This window comes from Caretta caretta, chromosome 7 (genome assembly GCF_965140235.1).
Source record: "Caretta caretta isolate rCarCar2 chromosome 7, rCarCar1.hap1, whole genome shotgun sequence".
In the NCBI taxonomy this organism is placed as follows: Eukaryota; Metazoa; Chordata; order Testudines; family Cheloniidae; genus Caretta; species Caretta caretta.
This window is the reverse complement of record NC_134212.1, coordinates 88,850,764-88,877,713: the sequence shown is the minus strand read 5'-3', so window position 1 is coordinate 88,877,713 and position 26,950 is coordinate 88,850,764. Positions and strand designations below refer to the sequence as shown.

The window sequence follows — 26,950 nt, the reverse complement described above, 5'->3', positions numbered from 1 at the left end:
AACCAATCACCCCCCCTCCCTTACACACACCATATTCATAAAAAATACAAATATTTCCAATTTGTCACACAAGCCTTGTATAAAGGTCAAGTTTATAAACCTAAGCCATTTTCAGGATTAAAAAGAATGCCTAAAGTTAAGCTCCTATACTGATATTTAAACATCTACAAATAGTAGCCTGAAGTGCTGAACCTCCAGCAGGTCTGGGTGTTCAGCAGATAATAACTGATAGGTTGCTCTAGGCATAGGAGGCAGAATGTTAGGTTTGAAGCTCGGACTGAGGAAAGAAGATGAATGGAGGAAGCAAAGGGATTGAATGCAGGACACACAAGTGTCCCTGAGGGAAAACAAGACCAAAGATATCAGATAGAATGGGAAGAAAATTAAGTTGGACATGGTAAGTAAGGATGAGGAGCTTGAACTTGATGCAGCAATATACAGAAGCCAACGGAGACAGAGAGATATGGACAGATTGGTGGAAGAGGACTTTGATAGAGATATTTTGGACAGACTGGAGGAGGAAGGGATAAGAGATGCAGTGAGGTCATACAACAGAAGATTACAGTAATCAAAATGTGAGATAACATGGTTGCTGCAGTAGGAACAGTAAAGAGAAGGTGAATTTTGGAGGAATTAAACAGGAAGAAGCAAGGAAGGACTTAGAGAGCAACGATCTATATGGAGAAGGAGAAAGAAGAGCTTTTGCCAGATCTTGAGATTCTATTGTAAAGATTCTGATATTTGTTGTGCTTTTCTTAAAACTCCATCAACTGGAAGGAACAGACTGCGTGAAAATCTCAGCTCTTCCTTTAAAAATAAATAAATAAATAAATAAATAAAGCAAGTTTCTAGAACCCATGATTGGGGAGGAAAGCTTAAAATCAAGAAGCAAGTGCACCATAACGGCTCAGAAACCAGAAGAGAGAAAAAAAAACCCTCATTTAAAAAATAAATAAATCATGATTTTAAAGCCAGTGTTATGACTTTTTTTAGGGCTTGATTCATATTAGAATGCTTGGGTTTGGCAATACTGAAAGAAGAGTCTACAATTTTATAAAATGCTTATAAAATACATGTTTATAAAATTATCATTGGGGAAGCAATAGCTATGATCTTGGTTCTCCTCTCATTTATACTGGAGTAACAGTAGTATAGACGGGGAGCTATCTTGGTATAAAGGTTGTGTAAGTGAGGATAATCTGATTGTATACACCACTGGTGGAGATTTATTATAATGTATATGTTTCTCTAGGTGAAGACAGACTGTACAGATATTAATTTTCATTTATGATGCATGTAAATTATTGGCCCTTTTTGACGGTCACGAAAGTAGTGTTTAACCTGACTATGGGGCATTGCCCTTGAGCATCCCCTCATGTCCTGTTGGTTTGCTGCCCTTCTGCTCCCTCTCCCCCAGCTCTCCTCCTGGACCTAGCTTGTACTTTAAACAGTCACTCTGCCTCACTTTAACCCAGGAGCCTTCCAGCTCTCATGGAGCAGGATTGTACATTAGGTCAGCTCCAGGGACTCAACCAGCTTCTCCTCCTGCTGGCCCCTCTCTCCCAGTCAGTCTCTTTACCTTTATACTTGGGAGGCTTCAGCAGTCCGACCTCCTCCTGGTGGTATTTATCTGCTATGAGGGAGAAGGAAGCATATATGGTAGTCCCATTCCCAAAGCTCATCCCAATTGGCTGGGAGAGAGGGGAGCCTTGTCCCACATACTCCGCAAGGCTCCAAATCCTGGGTCGTTAAAGAAACAGTAATATTTTCTCCCCAAAACACTGCTTATTCCTAGAACCCCTTCCTCTCTAGTCTTCAGTCTCCTAGTTCCTAGGTCCTTGTATACATCAAACCTCCCAAAAATCTTAAAGGGACCACACCATGGGACAAGGTTTGCTGACCCCTAGACACTACCAGGTTTAAGAGGACTGACTACCCCCATCAAAATCCTACATAAGCTTTATTTGAAATTCTTCTATACTACATGAATACTTCAAAAATGTTTTCTTTATTGACATGTATGATTGTGCAGTTAGAATGTCATGTGGTACTTCGAGGTATATAGAGAAACTAAGAATTCTTCAATAATAGTTTAAATTATGTAATCATTTATGATGCTGCCAATGTGCAATACTGTATATTACAGGGGTGGCCAAACTTACTGACCCTCTGAGCCACATACAACATTCTTCAGAAGTTTGAGAGCTGAGGAGCACCTGATGGGGCTTGGGGCTTAAGCTCCATGCGAGGTGCCTACTGGGGCTCAGGGCCTCAGCCCAGCGGGAGGTGCCAGCCCAGACTAAGGGCTGGAGCCCCAGTAGATGCGCCTCAGGGGGCTGAAGCCCCGAAACCCCCCTCCCTGCTTGGCAGAAGCCCATACCACACCACCCCACTGCAAGGCAGAGGTCCTGAACTAACCCCCCCGCCAAATCTGGTAGGCGGAGAAAGTGGGAACATGGGAGGATCTGTGAGCAGCACTTTAACAGTACAAGAGCTGCATGTGGCTCACAAGCTACAGTTTTGCCATCCCTCATATACTGGAAACCAGCTCACCATATAATTTATTCATTTATCTTCTTAAAGATAGGCCAGATTGAAAAAAATGCATTAGGCAGGAGTAAGATTATTCCTTAGCTACACACAGTTTGGGTCAGTGGGTATATGTAGACCTGTCATCTCTACTGAAATATGGTTCAATTCCTGAAAGTCGATGAATGTAAAAGTTAATGTATGAAGAATGTTTCCAAGTATCAGGTTTTCAAATGTCAGGATACCAGACGCTATGCAATCAGAAATCAAGTATTATAGTGCTATACTGTGGAGTTTAGTTCTGTAGACTTTAGCCTCTACCCTAGGGTAGGTCAGCTAGTTTGATCTGAAAGCACCCTTAAATTCTGGTCAAAAGCTTGTGTGTGAGACTGAGAGGAGATTTGGGAGCAACACCCAAGTCAGAGCCCAGGTTAAATCTGCAGTGAAAACATACCCTAAAGCAAGAGGACTTAAGAATCACATGCTTCTCTGAGAGAAAAATTATCTCCTAATAACTTTTAGTTCTAACTGGAAACTTAGGTGAATTTTTATTTGAACACAGTAACTTGGATAATGACCAGCATAACCTAACTACATACTGACAGGTTTCAGAGTAACAGCCGTGTTAGTCTGCATTCGCAAAAAGAAAAGAGGTACTTGTGGCACCTTAGAGACTAACCAATTTATTTGAGCATAAGCTTTCGTGAGCTACAGCTCATTTCATCGGATGCATATTGTGGAAACTGCAGAAGACATTATATACACAGAGACCATGAAACAATACCTCCTCCCATCCCACTCTCCTGCTGGTAATAGCTTATCTAAAGTGATCACTCTCCTTACAATGTGCATGATAAACAAGTTGGGCCATTTCCAGCACAAATCCAGGTTTTCTCACCCTCCGCCCCCCCCCACACAAACTCACTCTCCTGCTGGTAATAGTTCATCCAAAGTGACCACTCTCCCTACAATGTGCATGATAATCAAGGTGGGCCATTTCCAGCACAAATCCAAGTTTAACCAGAACGTCTGGGGGGGGGGGGGGGGAATAGGAAAAAACAAGGGGAAATAGGCTACCTTGCATAATGACTTAGCCACTCCCAGTCTCTATTTAAGCCTAAATTAATAGTATCCAATTTGCAAATGAATTCCAATTCAGCAGTTTCTCGCTGGAGTCTGGATTTGAAGTTTTTTTGTTTTAAGATAGCGACCTTCATGTCTGTAATTGCGTGACCAGAGAGATTGAAGTGTTGTCCGACTGGTTTATGAATGTTATAATTCTTGACATCTGATTTGTGTCCATTTATTCTTTTACGTAGAGACTGTCCAGTTTGACCAATGTACATGGCAGAGGGGCATTGCTAGCACATGATGGCATATATCACATTGGTGGATGTGCAGGTGAATGAGCCTCTGATAGTGTGGCTGATGTGATTAGGCCCTGTGATGGTGTCCCCTGAATAGATATGTGGGCACAGCTGGCAACGGGCTTTGTTGGGGGCTGAAGGTGACAGGACAGTCTCTACGTAAAAGAATAAATGGACACAAATCAGATGTCAAGAATTATAACATTCATAAACCAGTCGGACAACACTTCAATCTCTCTGGTCACGCAATTACAGACATGAAGGTCGCTATCTTAAAACAAAAAAACTTCAAATCCAGACTCCAGCGAGAAACTGCTGAATTGGAATTCATTTGCAAATTGGATACTATTAATTTAGGCTTAAATAGAGACTGGGAGTGGCTAAGTCATTATGCAAGGTAGCCTATTTCCCCTTGTTTTTTCCTATTCCCCCCCCCCAGACGTTCTGGTTAAACTTGGATTTATGCTGGACCCACCTTGATTATCATACACATTGCAAGGAGAGTGGTCAGTTTGGATGAGCTATTACCAGCAGGAGAGTGAGTTTGTGTGTGTGGAGGGAGGGGGGGTGAGAAGACCTGGATTTGTGCTGGAAATGGCCCACCTTGATTATCATGCACATTGTAGGGAGAGTGGTCACTTTGGATGAACTATTACCAGCAGGAGAGTGAGTTTGTGGGGGGGGGGGGGGGTGAGAAAACCTGGATTTGTGCTGGAAATGGCCCAACTTGATTATCATACACATTGTAAGGAGAGTGTTCACTTTAGATAAGCTATTACCAGCAGGAGGGTGGGGTGGGAGGAGGTATTGTTTCATGGTCTCTGTGTATATAATGTCTTCTGCAGTTTCCACAGTATGCATCCGATGAAGTGAGCTGTAACTCATGAAAGCTTATGCTCAAATTAATTGGTTAGTCTCTAAGGTGCCACAAATACTCCTTTTCTTTTTGCTAACTACATACTGTAACTCAACCTGTTATGGTGCAAATGTAGAACTGTAACTCAATAGGCCACAAAAATGTAAGAAACTTATAAAATGTTCAGTTATTATCTAATTAGTAAAAAATAGCATATTCTCTCACTTTGTGGTTCAGCACTTCTAGTTTAAGTAATTTATAACAGTCAAGTGAAATCTTACAATGTCTGTGTGGGAGATGTACATTTTGGTTTACAATGGGGGAAATCCCATGTGATGAGAAACAGCTGAAAGGAAGGAACAACAGATAATTCATTTCAATTGTATGCTTGACATACTGCTCCAAAAACTTAGCATATCAGCCTGCATTCTCATATATTTTACTAAATTCACTGAATAATGCACTTCCACCACGCCTTTCCAGATGAAGGCTCTCAAATTCACCAGTGTATGTCATTATACTTCTTTTGAAGTTATCTAAAATGCCCAGTAGTAGAGTTTTAAAGCTATAAAGTAGTGCATACCGGCAGAAGAATAGGCATTTTTAAGACCTCAGAAGGTTCCTTTTTTAAGAAAAAACAGAAATAAAGACTAGTACTAAAATTACTGTTTTATTTTTTTCTCCCTAGAGACTCAAAGTAGGGTCTACTTGTGTGTGCTTTATTATGTTCCACTGGTGAGTATCTTCCCATTATAAGTTTGAATTTTAAAACTGCACCATCCCCACCCTTCTCTCTTCCCCAAAAGAAACCCAGTCACCTGATGGTTATAAAAGCAACGTGCATGGGACACGTATGTTTCTGTGAACCCTATAATCTCTCAGTTCCCAGGATGGTGGATCAGAGGAATATCACAGAGGGGAGTATGTCCTTGGACTTTGTATGATGTGGGGAGCGGAGGTTTGGCTGGGTGATGGTCAATCAGTGTTTTAGGTCTTTTTCCTATCAGCTCATAGAAGAATTGGGGAAACTTGTTCCTATCTGTCCAAGAGGGAGAGGGAGAGTGTTAAATGATACGGTGTAAGTCCCCCACAATAAAGAAAGGGGGAGGTCTCCATGAACCCCTTCTTGAACTGTATTCATCCAGGGCCAAAAGAGACCATGGACAATGAAGACAATCTGATGCAAGGGAGGAGAATGGGCAGGTTACAACCTTAAACACAAGAAAATAAAGATGGATGACACCAAGACGGCACCAAATTTCTCTGGGCAGAAAAGTTCAAATTTGGCTTTTAGAAGGAAACTCACCCTAATTGCCATCCCCTGACAATTATTACACTACACTACAAAGTTTTGTCAACCATTCCCCCTATCTGATACAGTTATGCTGGCAAAACCCCCAGTGCAGGAGTGCTGGAAAAATTTGTATAGTGGAGGCGCTGAGAGCCATTGAACCAAACTGTAATCTCTGTATATGATGGAAACCACTTCCAGCCAGGAGGTGCGGCAGCACCCCCCGCACCCATAGTTCCAGCACCTATTCCCCAGTGTGGACACAGTTATGCAGAAATCAAAGTGCTTTTGTGGGCCTACCTAATGTCATTCAAGGAGGCAGTGTTATTATGCTGACAAAACTCCTGTTGGAATAAGCTACATCAACAATAAGGGACTCTGTCAGTATATCTGTACCAGCAAAGCATTTGCAATGTAGACAAAGGCTCAGTTTGTGTTTGTGCCTGTGAATAAGAGCCAAGGATTATTATTATTATCTTCCCTAGCTATTTCTCAGCAGAATTGGAACACAGTCCAACTGAGAGTGTGGATAAGCATCTTCCATATTTTCTTTCCTTGACTGTGTCCTTATTTTCACTGGATGAAGCAAAAGATTCTGAGTCTAATCTAAATAAATAACAATATAGTTAATAACCCAAAATGGAATAAAATACCAAAACTGCAATAAAAATGTTGCTGAGTAAAACAACGATATCGAACCCTACCAACTACAACATGAATCTTGTATTATATTTCAGCTTTCCCACTTAGTCTTTCTCTGCCTGATCCTAATACAGTGACGGACTATGAATGATAGCGAGATTAGCAGATACCAACCAAGTAGGATGGAATAGAGGATGCGTGGTCGATCAGAAGGAGGCTGGATGTTTTTGTCCTGATCTATAGCTTCTATTGGTGGAGTGACATTGATGGGGTTCACTCGTGTCTGAAATGAAAATTAGGGAAATTAGAGCTGATAAATTACAAAGGCTGTTTGCAGTTCTTCAGATTTAGTAAAAATACATTTTGCTACAGTGGACATTTACTTGAATGCCAAAGAAATAACGTGTGTGCATGTAAATATATAATGCAATAATAAGGACACATCTTTTGTAAAATGTAAAATTAACTATGCAAAACTAAAACTTCAAGGGGGAAAAATTTGGAACACAGAACATATGTCTCTATTGTGTTTTTCTTTAAAGAAACATATTATCCTAAAAATAATATATCCTGATAAAGACCCCAGTCCTGCAAATATGTACTTAACTTTACTACTGGGAGTGGTCCCACTGTTGTGGGATTACCCACAGTAATCCAGTTAAGCACATGTGTAAGTGTTTGCAGGACCAAAGTCAAAAAGAATACCTTCATCAATATCATGTCAGATATTAATTAGCTTCTAAATTATTGCTGTTTATTTATTTTCTATTTTATCAATGTATTTTGGGAATACATTAATACTCCAAAATATGCAGGCAATCATTTTGTGAATCATTATGAATTCAAATGCCAACAATACGAATAATAAATGTGCCCCAAACAAAATTAAAAATCAATTCTTAGGTACCATGATGGGTCCATTTGAAATATTTCTGATAGATATTCCATTGTAATAAAGTTGTTTATATTATCCAGTCACACAGTGGCCTAGCGAACTGACCACAGGAGTGGAATGCAGGCACTCCTGAGTTCCATTCCTGGGTCTGACAACAACGTGTTATTCAACCTTCTTTGACTCTCTTTCCTCATCTGTAAAATGTGAACAGTAATATTTAGTTATACCAGAGAATTATTCTCAAGATTAGCTAAAGACTTCAGTGCTTAAAATGGCAAAGCCATAATACAAGTAAATATCTAGGTGGGTCATTGAGGAACCACTTTAAGCACCTGTTCCATCATGCAAGCTACTTCTCTCAACTTCCTGGACATCACAATCAGCTTCAACAATAGAACTCTATAGAAAACCACATACAAGAAACCCATGGATCACTACACCTACATTCATAGATCCCATGCACCCCAAACACATCAAGAAATCTTATCTACAGCGAGGCACTCAGATAGCACAGAATGCATTCCAAGGAGAAAGGATATACACCTTAACACATTTAAAACCACCTTTACCAAACAAGGACATTCCACCAGAGAAGTAGATCGCATCATGTAATGGGCCACCCAAACATCCCAAGAGAACCTTCCTCAATACAGAAATAAAACCCCCTCTGACCACACACCCATAATTATTACCTACCACTCACACTGGAATCCATAAAAGGTATCATCAAACAACTACAAGCCATATTCAATGGGGACCCCATCCTGAAAGAAATCTTTCCTTAATCACCATTTCTGCCCTTCAAATCACCCCCCAACCCTTCCAAGCACATCATCAGAAGCAAGCTCCCCACAGACCAGCACACCAACTTAAAGTGGCACAGGACGCTGCAAAAACAACAGATACAAAATGTGCAGACATATCTCCGCTGCAACAATGTTCAACACCCCCAATGTTCAATACATATTTTTTTAAGATCCAGGGATCCTACACATGCCAATCACATGTGGTGTACCTCATCCAGTGCATTAAATGCCTTAATAACAACTATGTGGATGAAACTAGACAATCACTATGCTCTCAAATGAACTCACCTAGGAAAATGATAAAAGACAAAAACACCACATCACCTGTGGGAGAACACTTTTCACAACGTGATCACTCTGTATCTGACTTCTCAGTCCTCATCCTCAAAGGAAATGCTACACAACACTCTCAAAAGATGAGCCTGGGATCTTGAATTCATTACTCTCCTAGGCACCAAAAACCATGGACTGAACAGAGACACAGGATTTACAGCTTGTTACAACAACCTATAACCCACTACCCCCATATTTTTGTCCTTTGCCTCCAGAGACGTTAACAGGCCACTATCTTGAATGGTCCCTTACAATATGTGCTAACTACTTATGCTAAACAATCTTTTCCACCTTGCATACACTCATAGACTTTAAGATCAGAAGGGACCATTGTGATCATCTAGCGTCTGACCTCCAAGCTGCAGGCCACAGAACTTCACTGACTCACTCCTGTAACAGACCCTTAACTCTGGCTGAGTTACTGAAGTCCTCAAATCATGGCTTAAAGACTTCAAGTTACAGATAATCCACCATTTGCACTGGTTTAAACCAGCAAGTGACCCATACCCCATGATGCAGAGGAAGGCAAAACAAAACAAAACAAAAAAAATCAAGAGTCTCTGCCAATCTGATACAGAGAAAAATTCCTTCCCAACCCCAAATATGGTGATCAGTTATACTCTGAGCATGTGGGAAAGACCTACCATCCAGACATCTGGGAAAGAATTTTCTGTAGTAACTCAGAGCCCCCCCATCAGAGCAGATATTTGCTGCTAGCAGTTGCATTTTGCTGTAATGCTTGGAATTTCTTTCCCAGACTTGAAGAGCAGGTCTATGTGGCTCAAAAGCTTGTCTCTCTCACCAACAGAAGTTGGTCCAATAAAAGATATTTCCTCACCCACTTGTCTCTCTAATAACCTGGGACCAACACAACTACAACTACACTGATCCCAGATTATGACTAACTCCCCCGCATCCTCACCTGACACTCTTTTTCAGGCCATTTGACAGCAATAGCAACAGCAGATATGGTGGGGGGCAGTGAAAGAGCGGGGCGTGTAGCTAACTTTTTTGGGGAAACAGAACTCACATCTTGGCTAGAGATGGACCTCTTAAGGCTGATGTAACTCAGTCATGAATAAGGACGTGAGCAATCCCATTGATTTCAATGGAACTAATCATTTGCTTAAGTGTTTGCAGGATCAAGCCCTAAGTTATGCTGTTAGCTTGTTTCAATTAAAAATCAGAAGTCATTATTCCCGTGGGAAGCAAAGAAAACCGGAATGGATATGTTTCGGTGACATATGGGACTGTACGTGCACTAACTTTTCTCCAACCTAAATTCCCACTGAATTTCAACTGAATACAATATTCTTAATTTCCTGTGTTAACCTGCTGTGTATCTTTGTTGAGCATAGCATTCCAGCTGTAGAAAAGAACTGGGAATACTGTACAAAGATGGTTTTAAGACTGTGACACATAATAGTTAAGTTGCATATGGTTCCCTCTTATTCTATTTACTGTCATTATAAATTACTTACTGGTTGCTCTGACATTAAATTGACAGGTTCTATAGCTGTCTCTTAGTCTCAAAAAGATGGTAAGGACCACTCTGCCTGTATAAATAAGATCATAATAAAGCACTTTGAAATTCATCAAGATGAAGGCTCTATAACCGTTTAAGATATCATTACAGATAGTTCAGTAATATAGTTAAGGTTGCCTGACAGTTTCCATTATAAGACACTGTTTTCAGTTGCCTCGGACTTTGCCAAATTTTAACCATGCAGTGTGAAATTTTCTATGCCTGGGCACTCAGGCTGAATTTTTTGGAAAAAATCAATCAGCAAAAAATAATCTGGTCAATTCTGAGAACAAGGGTAGGGAAAACAATTATGTTGTTTTCCCCTTGTTAAATAAATCTTCCCATTGTTTCTGAGATTCATAGATTTTAAGGCCAAAAGGGACCATTAGGATCATCTAGTTGAACATCCAGCATAAGACAAGTTAAAGAACCATACACTAACTTCTGGATCGAGTAGGGATAGAAGCCAATTCTCCAGGACAGCACTCAACTATTTAAACCACAAGACCATTCTTCTCCTGCAATCCCCTGCCTCATTCATTATACATCTTCCATCTTCTGCAACAAATGAGGCAGAGGATCCTATAGACAACAGCCACATTAACTACAGATCCCAGACTCATCCTGTGAACTCAGTAAGGCAGGGTCCTGGGTAAAAAAATGTGATCATGCAACTAAAGACTATACAAAAATGCACACTCAAAGGTTATTAAGCAACCTTAATTCTGGCAATTCCTAATTTCTGAGTGCATGACTTCTGAACCTTGATGCTATTTTATTGTAGCTTTTTGTATGTATGAATATACACTTGTTGATTTTAGGGCAATAGTACTGGGGTGGTTGGGAGGGAAGTGAATATGTTCTGAAATTCTGGTATGATGCACAAAGTCAAAACACTGAGGGCAATATGCACAATATAAGGGACTTTTTTAACCAAGTATGATCCTGATTTTAACATTGCTGTTGCCGCTGGAGAGAATGAAACTATTTTAAAATAGTCTTTTAGATTTTTTCCCATATTGTATACACATAAGGTCTTCAGTACATAAAGACTTCCTCATACAGGTCAGGTAAGTTAGTGTTGAGCTCTCATGGTGCATTACCTATGCATACTACATTTGTGATGGTTAGAATGACATCTTATTTTAGATAGTTAACATTATTTTAATAGAAATCCTTGGCCTGCATTTACATAATTTCTAATTTTCTTCTTTTTATGCAGCATCTGTTCTTTGCTCTAATTATTTATATAACCCCAAAGCATCATGCTACAAATAATCTAGAATTCCAAGAAAGTTTTACAAGATCCTGCCAAACCTTAAACAACTTGTGAAACATTCGGGGTCACAGCCTGAATAAACTATTTGAAGTTTTTCATGTTTTTGTTGTTGAAATTCAGTTCTTAAAAAAATACATTGCTTTCACTTAAAGAAACCCTTTTAATTAATTACTCTTCAGAGGTAGTCACCCAAAAAGGTCATCCTTTCAAGGGAAGTCCTAATAGTTTGCTAACTACTAACTATCTAAGATTTAAGTGAAATGTGGGTTTCCTTAAAATTCTTATTGTGAATGAAAAGGAGAGTTAACAAGTCACAAAATGATGGACATTAGCTTTACGTCCTCTGTTTATTATGCATGCAGTCTGGCTGGCAGAGACAGTGTTTTATTAAAAGCTATACTATACAATCCAAATTTGCAATCTATGGCTACTTGTTTACAGAGAATAAGTTTCTTTCAGGGCTGTTATATGAAAAAATAAAGAGAATGTGAAACAAAAGACAGAGTAAGCAGGAAAAAAAGCACAGAGACTGATCCATCCCTGAACCCATAAGGGCTCACATCATCCCAAAACGGTGAGGAAGGAAACAGTAGGCTGAGCTCACCCTTAGAGAAGGCTTCCATACTTCCCTGTGTGCATAAGAGAATCTGGAAGGGATTGTGAATCAAATAGGTACAGAACCCTTCATAAACTCTCTCTGGGGCAATATGACTTCACATGTAGCTTAATATGACTTAACATGTAGCTATAGTGGTAGTTTAAACTCACAAGGTTAAGAGTTCTAGTTAATCAAACACACACAAAAATACTTATTCAAACCTAAGCTAATACCTCAAGTCTACATAATTGGTTTGGAAATAAAACAAAAATAGGTTTCAGATAGTTATTTCTGCAAGATTTTTGCTAGTTCGTGTTTTCAGATCAGCTGTAAATACTAGAAGAAAAGCCTCCCACACAATGGGCCAGATCCTGGCCCATTGCTCTGTCCCCTTTGTGCTTCTCCTGCACTGCAAGGTCAGACTGTCCAAACATGTCCACTGAGGATTCCCCTGATGCAGGTGCAGTATTTTTTAGCAATCCCTGGACAAGAGAAAGAAGGTGAAGGATACAGGCGTGGTTTAGAAGGCAGGCAGATGAGGAAGGGAAGACAGGATAAATTGGCAGCATGAAGACATTTTAGCATTTCAGCTTCTCATCCAAGCCAGAATATAGAATGAATATATAAATATATATATGTTTTGGGGCTTATTCTTTCTCCCACTTACTTCCCTGGTCCGTCTCGCATGAACAGAGAGCAACAATACCCGAAGTCCAAAGGTGCAAACAATTCAATGTTTATTGGGGTGAACTTCCAGCAAGCAGGATTCCAGTTTCCTTCCTTAGTGTCCCCCTTCCCAGCTCTGACACCACAGAGCCTTACACCTGTGTCCCTGTTCCCATTTCTGCCGTTAGCTAAACATGATTCCAATTTCCCCACCCCCATACCCTGTTCCCATTCCCCCCCCCGCACACCCACTCACTTCCTGATTGACTGCAGACTATATAGTAAAACTTGAGTTCTGCTTAGCTATACCTTAACCAATCATTTTACTGAAATTTAACTAATCAATCCTAACATATTGTAACATGATTATTTACCCGATTATATCCCACCACCTTAATTAGTTTACACCCAGCAAAATTAATTATACAGCAGACAGAAACAATCACAGAACCAGACAGAGACCATGCAAATAAACAATAGCAAAGTGGGAACTATAATGACAAAACAATACAGAAGTGAGGATTTCACATCCCATCTATTGATAAGTGAGTTCTTGCCAGACAGGATGCTATCAAACTAAGTTTCCTTTTACATTTTCTAGGCACTTCCCCTTCTCTGGAGGCGATAGGCATTATCAGGACAGGATTGTATTCTTAACAACCCAATAGCACCTTATTTCAATGTGACTAGTTTGGAATGTGAGGATGTGACCGGTCGCTTCCCAGCTTATGGCTGCCTCTGCTGCTTAGCCAAAGATCTTAGCCTAAGCACAGGGCCTCAGACTGTCACAGTAAGAGAAGGACCTTACACCGGCAGACAGCAATTTTGTTTCTTTCTTTTATACCTGTCAAGGTTCCTTCCCCACTCTGAACTCTAGGGTACAGATGTGGGGACCTGCATGAAAACCTGCTAAGCTTATTTTTACCAGCTTAGGTTAAAATTTCCCCAAGGTACAAACTATTTTACCTTTTGCCCTTGTACTTTATTGCTGCCACCACCAAACGTCTAAGAGATATGTAACTGGGAAAGAGCCCGTTTGGAAATGTCTTTCCCCCCAAAATCCTCCCAAATCCTACACCCCCTTTCCTGGCGAAGGTTTGATAAAAATCGTCACCAATTTGCATAGGTGACCACAGACCCAAACCCTTGGATCTTAAGAACAATGAAAGAATCAGATTCTTAAAAGAAGAATTTTAATAGAAGAAAAAGTAAAAAAATCACCGCTGTAAAATCAGGATGGTAAATACCTTACAGGGTAATCAGATTCAAAACATAGAGAATCCCTCTAGGCAAAACCTTAAGTTACAAAAAGACACAAAAACAGGAATCTACATTCCATTCAGCACAGCTTACTTTCTCAGCCATTTAAAGAAAACAGAATCTAACGCATATCTAGCTAGATTACTTACTAAGTACCAAGACTCCATTCCTGTTCTGTCCCTGGCAAAAGCATCACACAGACAGAGAGAGAGGCTTTGTTCCTCCCTCCCCCCAGCTTTTGAAAGTATCTTGTCTCCTCATTGGTCATTTTGGTCAGGTGCCAGCAAGGTTATCTTAGCTTCTTAACCCTTTACAGGTGAAAGTGTTTTTCCTCTGGCCAGGAGAGGATTTTAAAGGTGTTTACCCTTCCCTTTATATTTATGACAACCTCTATAACTAGCTAAGTGATAAGAATACACCTAAATTCTTAGAGTACAGGCCTTTACAGACAGGCCTGAATATCTATATCCTAACAATATATATATCAGAATATAGAATGAATATATATATTCATTCATTCTATATTCTGGCTTGGATGAGAAGCTGAAAAGTATATATGCCTGAAAATAATAATGAATGGCAAAGGTTAACCTAATTTTTTTCAAACTTAAAGCAGTATTTACTTTTTGATTGACACAACCCTAATTGAATACAATATTCAACATCTGAAAAGGACTGCATGTGTGAAACTCACAGTCAGCAAATTTTGCATTGTTGAACATAATTAAATATTCCATAATAAAAGGTAAAATTATTTTTATAATTGGAGTGTGTATAGGTGTCATGTATGTCAGTTTTTTAAAAAAACTTTGTACTTAAACACTTTGAATATGCACCTGGAGACTAGATTTGTCGTAATAAAGACAAACTGGAATTAAGGCATACATTTTTAATGGTAAGAGGAATTAACCATTGAAGCAATTTACCAAGTGTTATGGTAGATTCTCCATCCCTGACCATTTTTAAAATCTAGATTGGATGTTTTTATAAAAGATATGCTCCAGGAATTATTTTGGGGAAGTTCTATGGCCTGTGTTATATGGGAGGTCAGTAGATAATCACAATTGTCCCTTCTGGCCTTAGAGTCTATACATTTATTATTTAAAATATGATAATCTATTAAAAATCCCTAATTTAAAAAGTAAAGCTTATTTAATTAAAAACTGAAAGTAAAACTGAGTTACTTGTCCTTTATTATTATTGTAGTCATCATGATTTACACTTAGTTTATGCAAAAACAAAGAGGACTCCTTGTGGCACCTTAAATACTAACAAATTTATTTGGGCTTAAGCTTCCGTGGGCTAAAACCCAATTCATCAGAGGCATGGAGTGGAAAATATGCTTATGCTTACTTATTTAAATGGACAATATTTTCAGCTCTAAACTCCCCCTTACTGGTTATTCTCATCAAAAGATGCTAAGTATATCCTATCTCATGTTCCACATCTGAAGTTGCCTTCAAACCTTAGGAATTTTTGCATTTTTTTTCTCTTTCGTTGGTAGCAGTCCTTCATGGAACTTCATAAGATATTAGGAACAGTGACTTTGAGCTCAAATCTCTAGGAAAAGACTCCCTCAGTGTCAGTGTGTGTGTTTTGAGAATAGTCAGGAAAAAAAAAAACAGCTGATAAAACTGTGATTTCTGCTGAGAATAACTAGACATGGAGAAGCAAGATAAAAAGAGCTCTGTCCAATCTTAAGTAGCTTCATACCAGAAATGAGCTCCTTCCTTCACATGCCAATTTTGGACTTGATTCTCCTCTTAGGTCATGTCTACACAGTAAAAGCTATGCACAGGCTAGCCTACCCAAGCGAGGCATCAGCATGGGTAGTGTAAACATAGCATGGACCCTTGGTCCATTATCGCCTCATTAGCCTGCTCCGAAGCCCACACTGAGCTGTTTTCACTGCTATTGTTACCTGCACTAGTTGGATTCAAGTGAGCTTGGGTAGGCTAAACCAGCCACAGCTTTTTCTGGTTTATTTGATGAAAAATGCAGTTTTGACTGACCTGAAGCTATCTGCAAATTTTACATAAATAATTTCAGCCATTCACAAAACAGAAAGGAGGACGAGGAAGGGTGATGTTGCTGCCACTTTTCATGCCTTCATAGCCTTTAGCCAAGTGATTAGGGCACTCCCTTAGAATGTGTGAGACTCAGGTTTGAATCCTCCCTTTTTTTATGCGTTAAAATTTCCAATTTCAGATTAAGTTCAAGATGAACTGATTTCCCCCTCCTATTTTTCAGAACTTCCACCAACTGAAAAAATTAGTTATTTGCCCAGCTCTAGTGTAGCCATATCCTTACTTCCAGCAGTGTATATCAGGGGTACATCATCTAAAGTCAATGGAATTAAATGATTATGCGGTAAATAAAAGGATAATTGTGCTGTGTATATATATAACCTTACTCCAGTCATTTCCCCAGAATACAGTAATTTTATGCATTACCAAAGTAGGAAATATGTTAATAGCAGCCATTATATGACTTTAAAATCTCCCAAGCCTCCAGTATGTAAATTCAGTATCCTAACTTATCTCAGAATCTATCACTCTATGCATTGCCTATTTGCTACTTGATAAATTATGTTTTTAAAAAATCAAACAACAAAAACTTATTCACCAGTATCTGACAGTAGCACTGCCCAGTGATTTAATGGCTATTTAAAGTCTGCTAGACTGTCTGTATCACATACAAAGTTATATTGAATGAAAGGAAGAGAACAAGGCATTGTTAGTGGAAATCACACATTCTCATCTCGTATCAGACTAAGAAAGCTCCAAGTTCCCAAAGGCTTTTTAAACTGCACAGCCTGTTTCGTGTTTGTTTCTATAAACCAAACTGCATTTGCTAACAGAAAGAAAGAAAAATTAACAACACGCATTTCCCCTGAAAGGTATGAACTATTATTTCACACTCTTTCTACTCTCTTCCCCTACCTAACAACCTTTTTCTTTCTCCTTTTGTGACTGTTGGGAATTCTGCATGCCAGAGACTGAAAAGTGAAAATTTACAGAATAATTGGGCGTTCTGTATTCAGTCCATAAAACCCCAAAGAAAGATTAATCTGGGACAGAAAACATGGAAGCGGAGGCTCATGACATCTGAAAATAGGTAGATAAGAAACTACACAGTGCCTGTTGAGTCTATCTGTGCCCTTATACTGTACTCCTCACCACATTATCTGATTACCGTGGGTTAGAGGTGTGCAAAATATTTGCTACAGCCCTCAAACACACTCAAACATGGCCTAAGATTGAGGTCTAATATGTTCTATAAACATAATAGAAGAATATTCATGCAGTATTAACCATGACCCCTACATAAACATCCTCTCCAGCTAACTAACTTGTTTACTGCATCAATACTTTGTCTTTTCCCAACAATCCTCTCAGGAATCTCCATTTTATCTTTAGGTTTGGAGAGGTTTCTAGGGTCAAGGGGCTGGATAGATAGGAAGAGAGCATCTTGCTGGGAAGGAAGGGGCCATGTTCCCTTTAGAAGTTACAGCTTCTAAATCTGAAACATACAAGCAAACCAGCAGGGGTTGGTTCACTTCCAACAGCTGCAGAATGAACTGTGGCGTTTGATTCACTAATACTATCACAAACCAAGCCCAGCAAAGTTTCATAGAGGTCTGTTGCCCGAGAACGTTCATCACAGTGTTTGATGAAAATATAGTTTACTTTAGTTTTGTTATTTAGGTCTTTTAAATTTTATGAAGTTGGCAAATAATGATTTAGGCCCAGCCCAAAGCTCGAAATCCTGACATACACAGAAGGAAGGGCCATATCTCAATCACCTCAGAAATAAAATAGCAAGGGGTGAATGTATAAGGAGAAAGACAGAAGGAAAATACAATATGGATTATCCAACACACTTTCCCGGCTATGTTTTTTATCTTTTTAATTAAACCAAAATTCAGAGGCAGATAGGACCCCAAATAACTGGGGAGGCTGCAGGTTGCAATCTCCTCCCCAGCAGATCGATTATATATTCAAAAAGAAGCATTGTTGGAGGCATCAGAGAGAAGTGTTTCGTGGGAGGATAAGGGAAGTTGGTGAGAAGTGTAAAGAAAACGGGGTGCCCCCCAGAATGGTAAAAATGGATCTTTACTGAAAAGGCAAAGTGGGAGAAAACAGAGTCTAGCTCTCTATGATCTTTGATTGTTCTCACCTAGTCCCAACCCCTTCCCTTCCAATCTAGCTCTACTATACCACACGCCCCCAATTCACTCATATCCTCACTCACCACCTGACTACATTCCTCCTGTACTCAAGCCTCCCAATCCAACCTGTCCTCCTCCCAGTTCAGAACCTTTGTTCCTCTTCACCCTCACCCCTGTTACATCCTTCCCCCACAAGTCAAACTACCCCTTAACTTTGCTTTGAACCCTAGATTAGAATCTCCCTCAACTACCACTCCCTCAAATCTGGTTCCTCCCTTCCTTAGATAAAAATTCCTTGCCCCCTCAAAACAGAGCAGTCTACCTGCAGAATGCGTGCTACATCAAAAAGTCCTACCCTCTATATCTGGAGGGGGAGGAGGGCAGGATTTCAGCCTATGGAGCTACCTTTTCCAGCTAGGGGAATGCTATATGAGAATTATTGACAAGGCTCTATTTTGCTTAGTTTACAACAGCATTAAAGCCAATGTCTACATAGTTCCTGGCTAATTTTTTTTCACTTTCCGTTTTGCTGAAGCCCATAGAGAGATAACAGGAGGAGGAATGTAACCCAATACTGCATATATACCTGTATATATACAGTCATTACAGTTGCTAATACAGAGAAGCCAACAACACTAAAGGACAAATTCAGTTACCACAGTGATAAGCATTATAAGAGACAGAATGAGCATAACTCCATGAACTTAAATCTTATTGCACCTGCTAACACTAGGAGTGAATTTTGGCCTACATATGCTTATGATCACACACACAAAGTACTGCAATAACCACTCCCAGTGCTTCTTAGCTTTGAAAATTAGTCAAGATCAAATCTATTCAGATCAGAAATACCATCTGTTTTCAAGCATCCAGCTGCTGCCCTTTCGGTTACAGCTTAGTCAAATTACTCTAATTAATTCCATACTTTACTTATTCATAGGTGTTATCATGAAAAATGAAAAATGTGTTGATCAGTATTTGCTCTGAGTTGCAAGTCTGAAATCTGTAGATAATACTATGGATGGATAGTAACTGCTCTATAGTTACGGCTGAAGACAGCTCGCAATTATCAGCAATATTTTCAACCTCCATCATCTCCTCAAAAAGAAACCCATTTTTCAGAACTGTCATATGCCACATTTATTTGCAGGGAACTTTTTTTTCTGGTCAGTTTTTTGGGGAAATTAGACAGTTTTGAAGGTATTGTGATCTGATTATTTCCTGATCTTTATTTTTCTAATACTTTTTTGGCTTATACAATATCTCTAAAATATCTTAGTCTAGGAAATTCATTTTTTTTCTGTTGGCCTTGTTGAGGACTAGTGCCTTTTCCTATCTTTGAGAAAGTTAGCTGGTGAATTAAAAATATATAAACATTAATTTTTGCATGAATAAAATGGATTATATAATTGTTAGCATGCAGAACATTCATTATGACCTAAATTGTTGATTGTTCCTATGTGGCAATGAAGACCCTACTTGTACTGGTGGAGAGGGGAGAGAGGAAAAGGGAAGAGGAGGGCAGGTTCCATGTGGTTGCCACACCCCCTTCATGAGCAAGTTGAAGAAGAGTATACAAAGCCAAGACTCTGTGCCCAACTATTTACCAGCTGGCAGACCCTCATATTCCTTTCCCATCGGCAAAAAAGGAACTCCAGAAGGGCCGTGACTCAGAAGGGTGCCTTTGAGTCACAATGCCTTTCTGCACTTCCTCTTTGGGTGGGACGATTATGTATAGCCCTTACATACAAATGAAAGTATATTCCCAACAATCTAACCCTATGAGATGATTAATAACCTAAGCAGTCATAATATGATCTATCATTAGAGATAGTTGGACAATAAAGACAAAAAAATGAAAAAATAATATTTTCAAAATCTCTCTCTCTCTCTCTCATATCTATCTATATAGATACATACAAATATATATTAATGGTTCTCAATCCATGGCCCAATCAGCACACAGCTGTGGTCCATGTGACATCCTCAGGGCCATACAGGTAGCATATACATCATGTGGATGTGGCCCTCATAACACATAGAGAGCTGCATATTTGGCCCACAATGGTAAATATGTTGAGCACCACTGATATATATATAAAGGGACTATTATGACCTACTCTTTACTTGTCATATAATATTAACATTTACAAGTATCTTAGTGGACCACATTTTAAGCTTCATAGGTGCCTTACATAAATTCTCTGTAGGTGACAAGCCCACACAGGTAAAAATGATGAAGTTAAAATTAATAACTTTACTTTTATAGCAAAAACATTTCAAGCATGTTCTGTATATTAGTTGTTATGGAAGACTAAGTCAATAAAGAGTGATAACAAATACATAAAATAAAATAAAGCCAAAGGGTGTATGTGTTACTCAATGCTAGCTGTACTGGAGGAGCAGGATTTAGAACAACACTTTGACAATGAACCACTAGTGCACAAATGTTTACTTACATTAGTATTATAGCCTGTCCAGGTGGGTTAGGGCTCCCAGCTCCTAGGGAACACTCTACAATTGCAAGGTTGGTAGCCTTGTGTTAACCGACCCTTACTATATGTGCCTGAAAAATATATATTATCTTGCTTTTGAGCTTCCTTGGCTTTCTTTTTCAAAAAAGAGAAAAAAATCAACTATTCTGAAAATATAGCCTGGACCAGGGATTTATTTTTTAAAAAAAGTCATTAAAGCTCCCTGCAACTTTAAGAATTGTAGAAACAATCCCAAAATCTATAATATGCACTGAGAACATATTTAGTTGTCCCAGAGGCGGTTATGAACATTATCTACAGCACTTATGATAAGAAGGGCTAAATGCTGAGTGATTAAACATATTCTGCAAGGAATTTACTAAAATTGCTGGAATTGGAAAGGCTGGAATATTTCCCAAAGTGTCTTCTATGACAATGGTAAGGGCATCATTTTTCTTACCAAAAGAAGCAAGGAGACACATTTGCATCTGTATCAGTGGAACAGACAAAGGAAAAACAGGAGTTATTTCTAATTCTGGAATGCAGATAATATTAAATAGATGATCTGTTCACTGTCTACAATAAAAATAGATCATTTACCATATTGTGTGTAGGCTTCTTTTCTCTTAGTCTTCAAATCGAGATGTCACAATGGAGGTGATAATCACAAAATGACCATCTGTACTCCCAATCGCATAACCGCACAACCATGTTGGAATCCTACACAAACAACTGTGACTGAATAAAGGTGTCTCTGCAGTTCATTCTCCCTACTACCAGGAGTCACTGCCTCTCCTATTTCTTTCTCACATCTCCTTCGGCTGGCTTCCAGCCAACAGGAAATAAACTGCTGTCTCACGCGGCATGGGACTACGCACTTATAAGTAGCCATCCTTTTATCTCAACAGAAGCAAATAATACAAATGCTCAAGAATCTACAGCAGTTATCTGAAACAGCAGGTACCGTTTAGAGTGTTGTTTTTGAAATATAAAGCTCTAACATCCTGGGACCTGCCAATTTGAGAGATCATCTCTATCCCCATAGGCTGTTCCTTGAGCTGAAATCAGTAGAGATGCTAGATTCTGAACACTCAGTGTACGTGGGCAGGTTGCCCTGGTTTTGGAATTGATACCGCTTCATGATCCAAACTGGACTGAAACTCTTCACTGGCAGGCATGCTGCAGTCCATCTAGCATGAGGAAGTATTTGAGACAGGTTGAGGTGAGTGTGGTTTGGCATTGTTGTGGGAGCTATTCTAGGGATTAATTTCTGTGTATCTGTGGATGGGAGAGGTACTGTTTTGCTTTTGTTTGTTTGTTTGCATTGTGAAGTGATTTTAAATAAATAAGTTTGAGGCAAGTGAACATCATGTTGAGATGTTTTATAGTCCATGTAGCAAAAGGGTAGAATCCTGATTATATAAGATGCTTATTAATTCTCAAGAGCAATAAAATAGTAGCATATCACACCTATACTATTGCTGGGTTAAAATATGCCAAGGGAATCTGAATCCTACTTACTTACAATAGAAACTGACAAATCAAATTAGACTACTGGTTCATTTAGGCCGCTTGGTGCCTCAGCCAATGACTAGTTCCAACTGCTTTGACAAAAATGGGGAGTTGGTGGTGGTAACATATGCAATGCAGAAGCAACTTTTGAGACTGAATGAAAGCAAAGGAAAGTCGGGCTGTCAAACAATTAAAAAAAATAATTGTGATTAATCACAGGTTTAATCACACTGTCAAACAATATCTGAATACCATTGATTTAAATATTTTTGGAGGTTTACTATATTTTCAAATATAGGGTCAGGGCTGGAGGCTTCAGCCCCCACCCGGGGCATGGGGCTTGGGGCTCCAGCCAGGCACGGGGCTTCAGCCACCCTAAGGGCTTGGGGCTCCAGCCACTCTCGGGGGTTGAGGTGCGGGGATCCATCCCCTCCACTGCCCAGGAAGCTGTGAGCAGCAGCTGCTGCAGGCCCCCTCCACCTCCAGAGCTGCGCCAGAGGTTTCGGTGCCCGACACCCACGGAGCTGTGGGCTGGGGCTTCAGCCCCCCGCCAATGCCTCCTGCCCCACCCACATGTATGCGATTAATGTGTTAAAAATTAATGCATTGATTTTGCTTTCTATTCATCACAGCCATTAACTGCGATTAATTGACAACCTCAGTGGAAGGACACCATTCCCTTTTCTGATGCTGTCCAATACATGCTTGCGTGCTTCATTGTCAAGAACTGTGAAAGCCTATCAACTAGACAACATTGCTGGGCTTGTTTTTAGAATCCTCGTTTGGATAACACCTATAATGTGATCCTGATAATTTTTTTTAGTCACTGACTTCAAGAGAAACCTTGATCAGTGAGTACTAGGGAATTTGATGTTATAAGAGGTTTTGCATTTTAAAACACCTGCCAACCAAATCTATAAATCTTGATTATCACAACGGAACATGTAAAGAGAAGAGAATATGGGTCTCTTATTTAATTATATTAAATTAATAGTGTGTCTTGGGTTTTTCTCATAAGATACACTGCCAGAAATTGATTTTGTGCCACGGTTGAATCTAAGGAGCTAAAAATAGGTATTATCTACTCTTACCAAGGTAGAGAACAGATATGTTATTTTAATAAGTTAATAGATATTTCAGGGCTGCATTTTAAATCCTAGCATATACTATTTATACAATCTTCCTGCTTAGGATGGCATATCAACCTACAACAGACCAACATAAAATACAATGCATTGAATACACAGCATATTTTATAGTTCATCTGATAAATCTGTTGGTCAAGAAAACCTAAAAATACATTTCCCCTTACAAGCACTTATGAAGATATACCTTGCAGGGAGACCACATTAGCAGAAAAATCTACATGAAACCTATGTTGAAAATTGTGAAGATTTGCCATAGCTCTCATAAGGAATACTACAGTACTGAACTGCCAAAACCAAATATGCCTTCTTACAGTTAATACATTTCTTCCACTTATGCATTCTTGGGAGATATATCTGAGGCTAAAAAACAGCTTCTAAATCAGAAGCTAGTTAAGCTGTAGTCACAATGTTTAAACATACATACATCATTGTCACCCTGATGCTGTACTTCTAGCAGAAGGTATTGCAAAATTTCTAAGTGGGACTGAAACCAGAGTAAAAAAAAGAAAATGTTGCTCATTATATTTTGGTGCAGGAGAACTACTTATTGCAATGGCACAACGTTCTTACAACTATAAAGTTTAGTTTACAAAGTGAATTATAAACTCAAAAATGGACCATTTAGAAACTGATACCTGGCCTTGTATGCCTTTCTGGTTATATGACAGAGAGATAAATTATGAAGGGTAACTAAAAATTTCCACTCTGGAAACATGTTATAAGGTAACAGAGTAGAATATCTGGTGGTAACTTTAGGTTTAGAATTGCTCTGAATATTTTGAATGTTCAAAGCAAATGAGTTAATGAATCCACTTAGAAGTAATTCTTAGAATAGTCTAGAAGGAAGTTCAATTTTTAAAGCTAAAATAAGTATTCAATTCCTTTAGTCAAGAAAGCAGCATGTTTTCAACAGTTCCTGAATTATGAAATCTGTTTAAAAAATTCCAAAACAGAAGAATACAAAGATATTAGGACAATACAGCCAGTACACAAACCACCAATCAGTGAATTTATTTCAATGTGTTAGCAAATTATGGATTGTCCAATCACTTTCATAGTGTTGTAAATCATTAGATTTCTTTTAAACTGTTACAGAACATGTTTTTATTTATTTATTTTAACTTTATTTTACAGAAATTAGGGTCAGATGGTGCCTGCTTTCTGGGTACACAAGGAGTGGGGAGGGAGAAAATAGTACTTGCTCTTACACCTTTGTGTAGCAGCATTGCACTGGGAAAACCTGAAGAGTCAGCTTTTGTGCAGTTTACTTTTTGCATTTCACTCAGTTTGGACAATAAAAAATGACTAGTCAATTTAATGTTCAAGTTCTCCTGAACAAGCAGAATGCAGCAACATTTCATGTTGGAGTTGCAGGCACTGCATGGATATGTTTAAAAAAAACCCAAAGACTGTTTCGATTATAATTTCTTAACTAGAAAAAGCTTAAATGCTATCATGAATGTACTTTTTTACATCAGGTAAATTTAGGGGCTAAAATCTGACTATTCCTTTAACAATAATATTTATGAGCCACATATGGACTTATCTGGATACAAGTATTGAATATAAAAAGTATATAAACACTGTAACAAGCTATTCTGACATTGTTCCATGCCGCTCTTTCAGGTGATCAGCTTTGACAACCATGTATGTGGCAAATTTTTAATTAAATGCCACTTCTCAACAATTCAGTCAAGAAAATCTTCATAAATATACAGCATATATTTCAACAGAATGTATAAAAGTAGACTAAAGTGAAGCCAGTCCAGTAAGTAAGAATTTTGCTGAAGAAAGAACATTCAAACAGTTCCATTTTGATATAGGATACTGCTCATATTTATCTATCAAACCCCAAAATGTTCAACAGGATTCAGAACCATCAACCAATGCCCATAGCTAGCTTATGTAAACATGTTTGTTTGTTTTTTTGTTATCCTCATTCATCCTGTGCTCTGCCCTCATCTTTGACTGATATGCTCACTTGTAGAGTTTTGATTTAGTTACATTGTAAATTTTGGGGAAGGGACAGTGTCTAAAATATTTGTAGAATGCTTTGCATGATGAGGTCTTTCCATGCTCACACAATACAAATAAATATTTACTATTATTAATTATTATTATTATTAATACAAGGAAAAGTGTTCTACTGACAGCACCTTAAACAAGATGTGGGCTACAAACTAACATTTGTGGTGTTCTGGGGAATACTATTGATTTAATAAAAATGTCACATTTCACACTGAATGTAAAGAGGGATTTTAACATTCTTTACTTCGATAGAGAAATGCTCCCCAAAAAGACATGGAAAAAGATACTGTGTCAGTCTGAGAACAAGCTAGTTTAAATGAGATTGGAGTACAAATTACCCCAGACCACCAGTTTCCTTTATGAAGTCAGCAGAGATAGTTCCAGCAGTTTCTAAACTTAAAGCCAACACTAACGAAAAATGGCAGGTATAGATTTAACAGATACACACTGTGAAACTGAAGTAGAGAAAGCTGAATAAATACTCTGCAACAAATGGTTTTGATCAAGACTGCTGCTAAAGTCAAAAAGAATCTTTAAGGGTTACATCAAGAAGAAGCTTCAAAAATTGCTCTCCAAAACAGGATGAAATACAGGCATGTGTACATGGAAAGCCAGTTCCTTCAAAACCTGAACTTCCCAAATCTAGTCCAACGGAACTAATCACAGCCTCTAAGGATTGGCTGTGCACACCAAGGAAAAGAGGGCTTATGTATTTCTTATTTTCAGCACTGCATGTCTTAAGGCTTAGGCTTTAAATTAACACTTTTTTTCATTGACTGTGCCACATGATAATGTAGTTTCCAAGAATAAAGTTATGTGATGTTCAGAAGTAACATGAATATCAACAGATCAGATGTGAACAGTGATGGAGCTCAGATTTGCTATCGTGAACTTTCGCCCAACCTCTTAAAATTGCTTCCTTCACTATATATATCACTAGTAAAACAGGTATTATGTAAAACAATGAGACCAAAGGAAACAAACACAAATTGAGTAACAATATATATCAAAACAGATACTGTGGAGTGGAGATATTCAGAATTGAACAATTTCATTTGTGCCTATATACAAGTGTGTGAGAGAAAAATGAAGTGTATTCTGCAGTAAATGTTTAGTTGTTTAAAATAAATAATACTATTCTATTCAGTTAAAATGTCTTAAAATTCTTCAGTTTCTCTTAACTGCCAGTTGCAAGAGTTGTGTGAAAATGCATGAAGCCCACACATAAAATCTCTATTTTGAGTGTCACTATGCTGCTTTTCTGGAGGTTAGAAGTGAGGGTAGCCTTCTTGTAGCTGGCTCTGACTAAATGAGGCTGTTTGCTGAATGACTTCTTTGAGACAGCACACTTTCTAAACACAGCACAGTTAAAGTGGGGTTTAGTACATTTTATTGAGCTGTTGAACTCACTCAGTTGAAGCTGTGCTGCACGTTTGGAGTTGTATTAAGAGCCATATATCAACATTTATTGCTTGTACACAAATGAGAATTGTAAACTTTGTAGGACATGACAGAACACAAACTGATATGTGTTCTTAACAGATAGTGTTATCAAACAGCACACGTCCCC

General features: G+C 38.7%; 1 protein-coding gene across 7 annotated transcripts in view; it reads right to left on the bottom strand.

The window, feature by feature from the left end:
- Nucleotides 1–26,950, bottom strand: part of PCDH15 (protocadherin related 15) — a 1,356,473-nt gene that overhangs the window by 373,478 nt on the left and 956,045 nt on the right. For all 7 annotated transcript variants that reach the window (XM_048859211.2, XM_075130916.1, XM_048859220.2 and 4 more), the window contains one exon: nucleotides 6,860–6,968. In XM_048859211.2, the coding sequence (XP_048715168.2) occupies nucleotides 6,860–6,968 (109 nt within the window). The remainder of the gene's footprint in view (nucleotides 1–6,859; nucleotides 6,969–26,950) is intronic.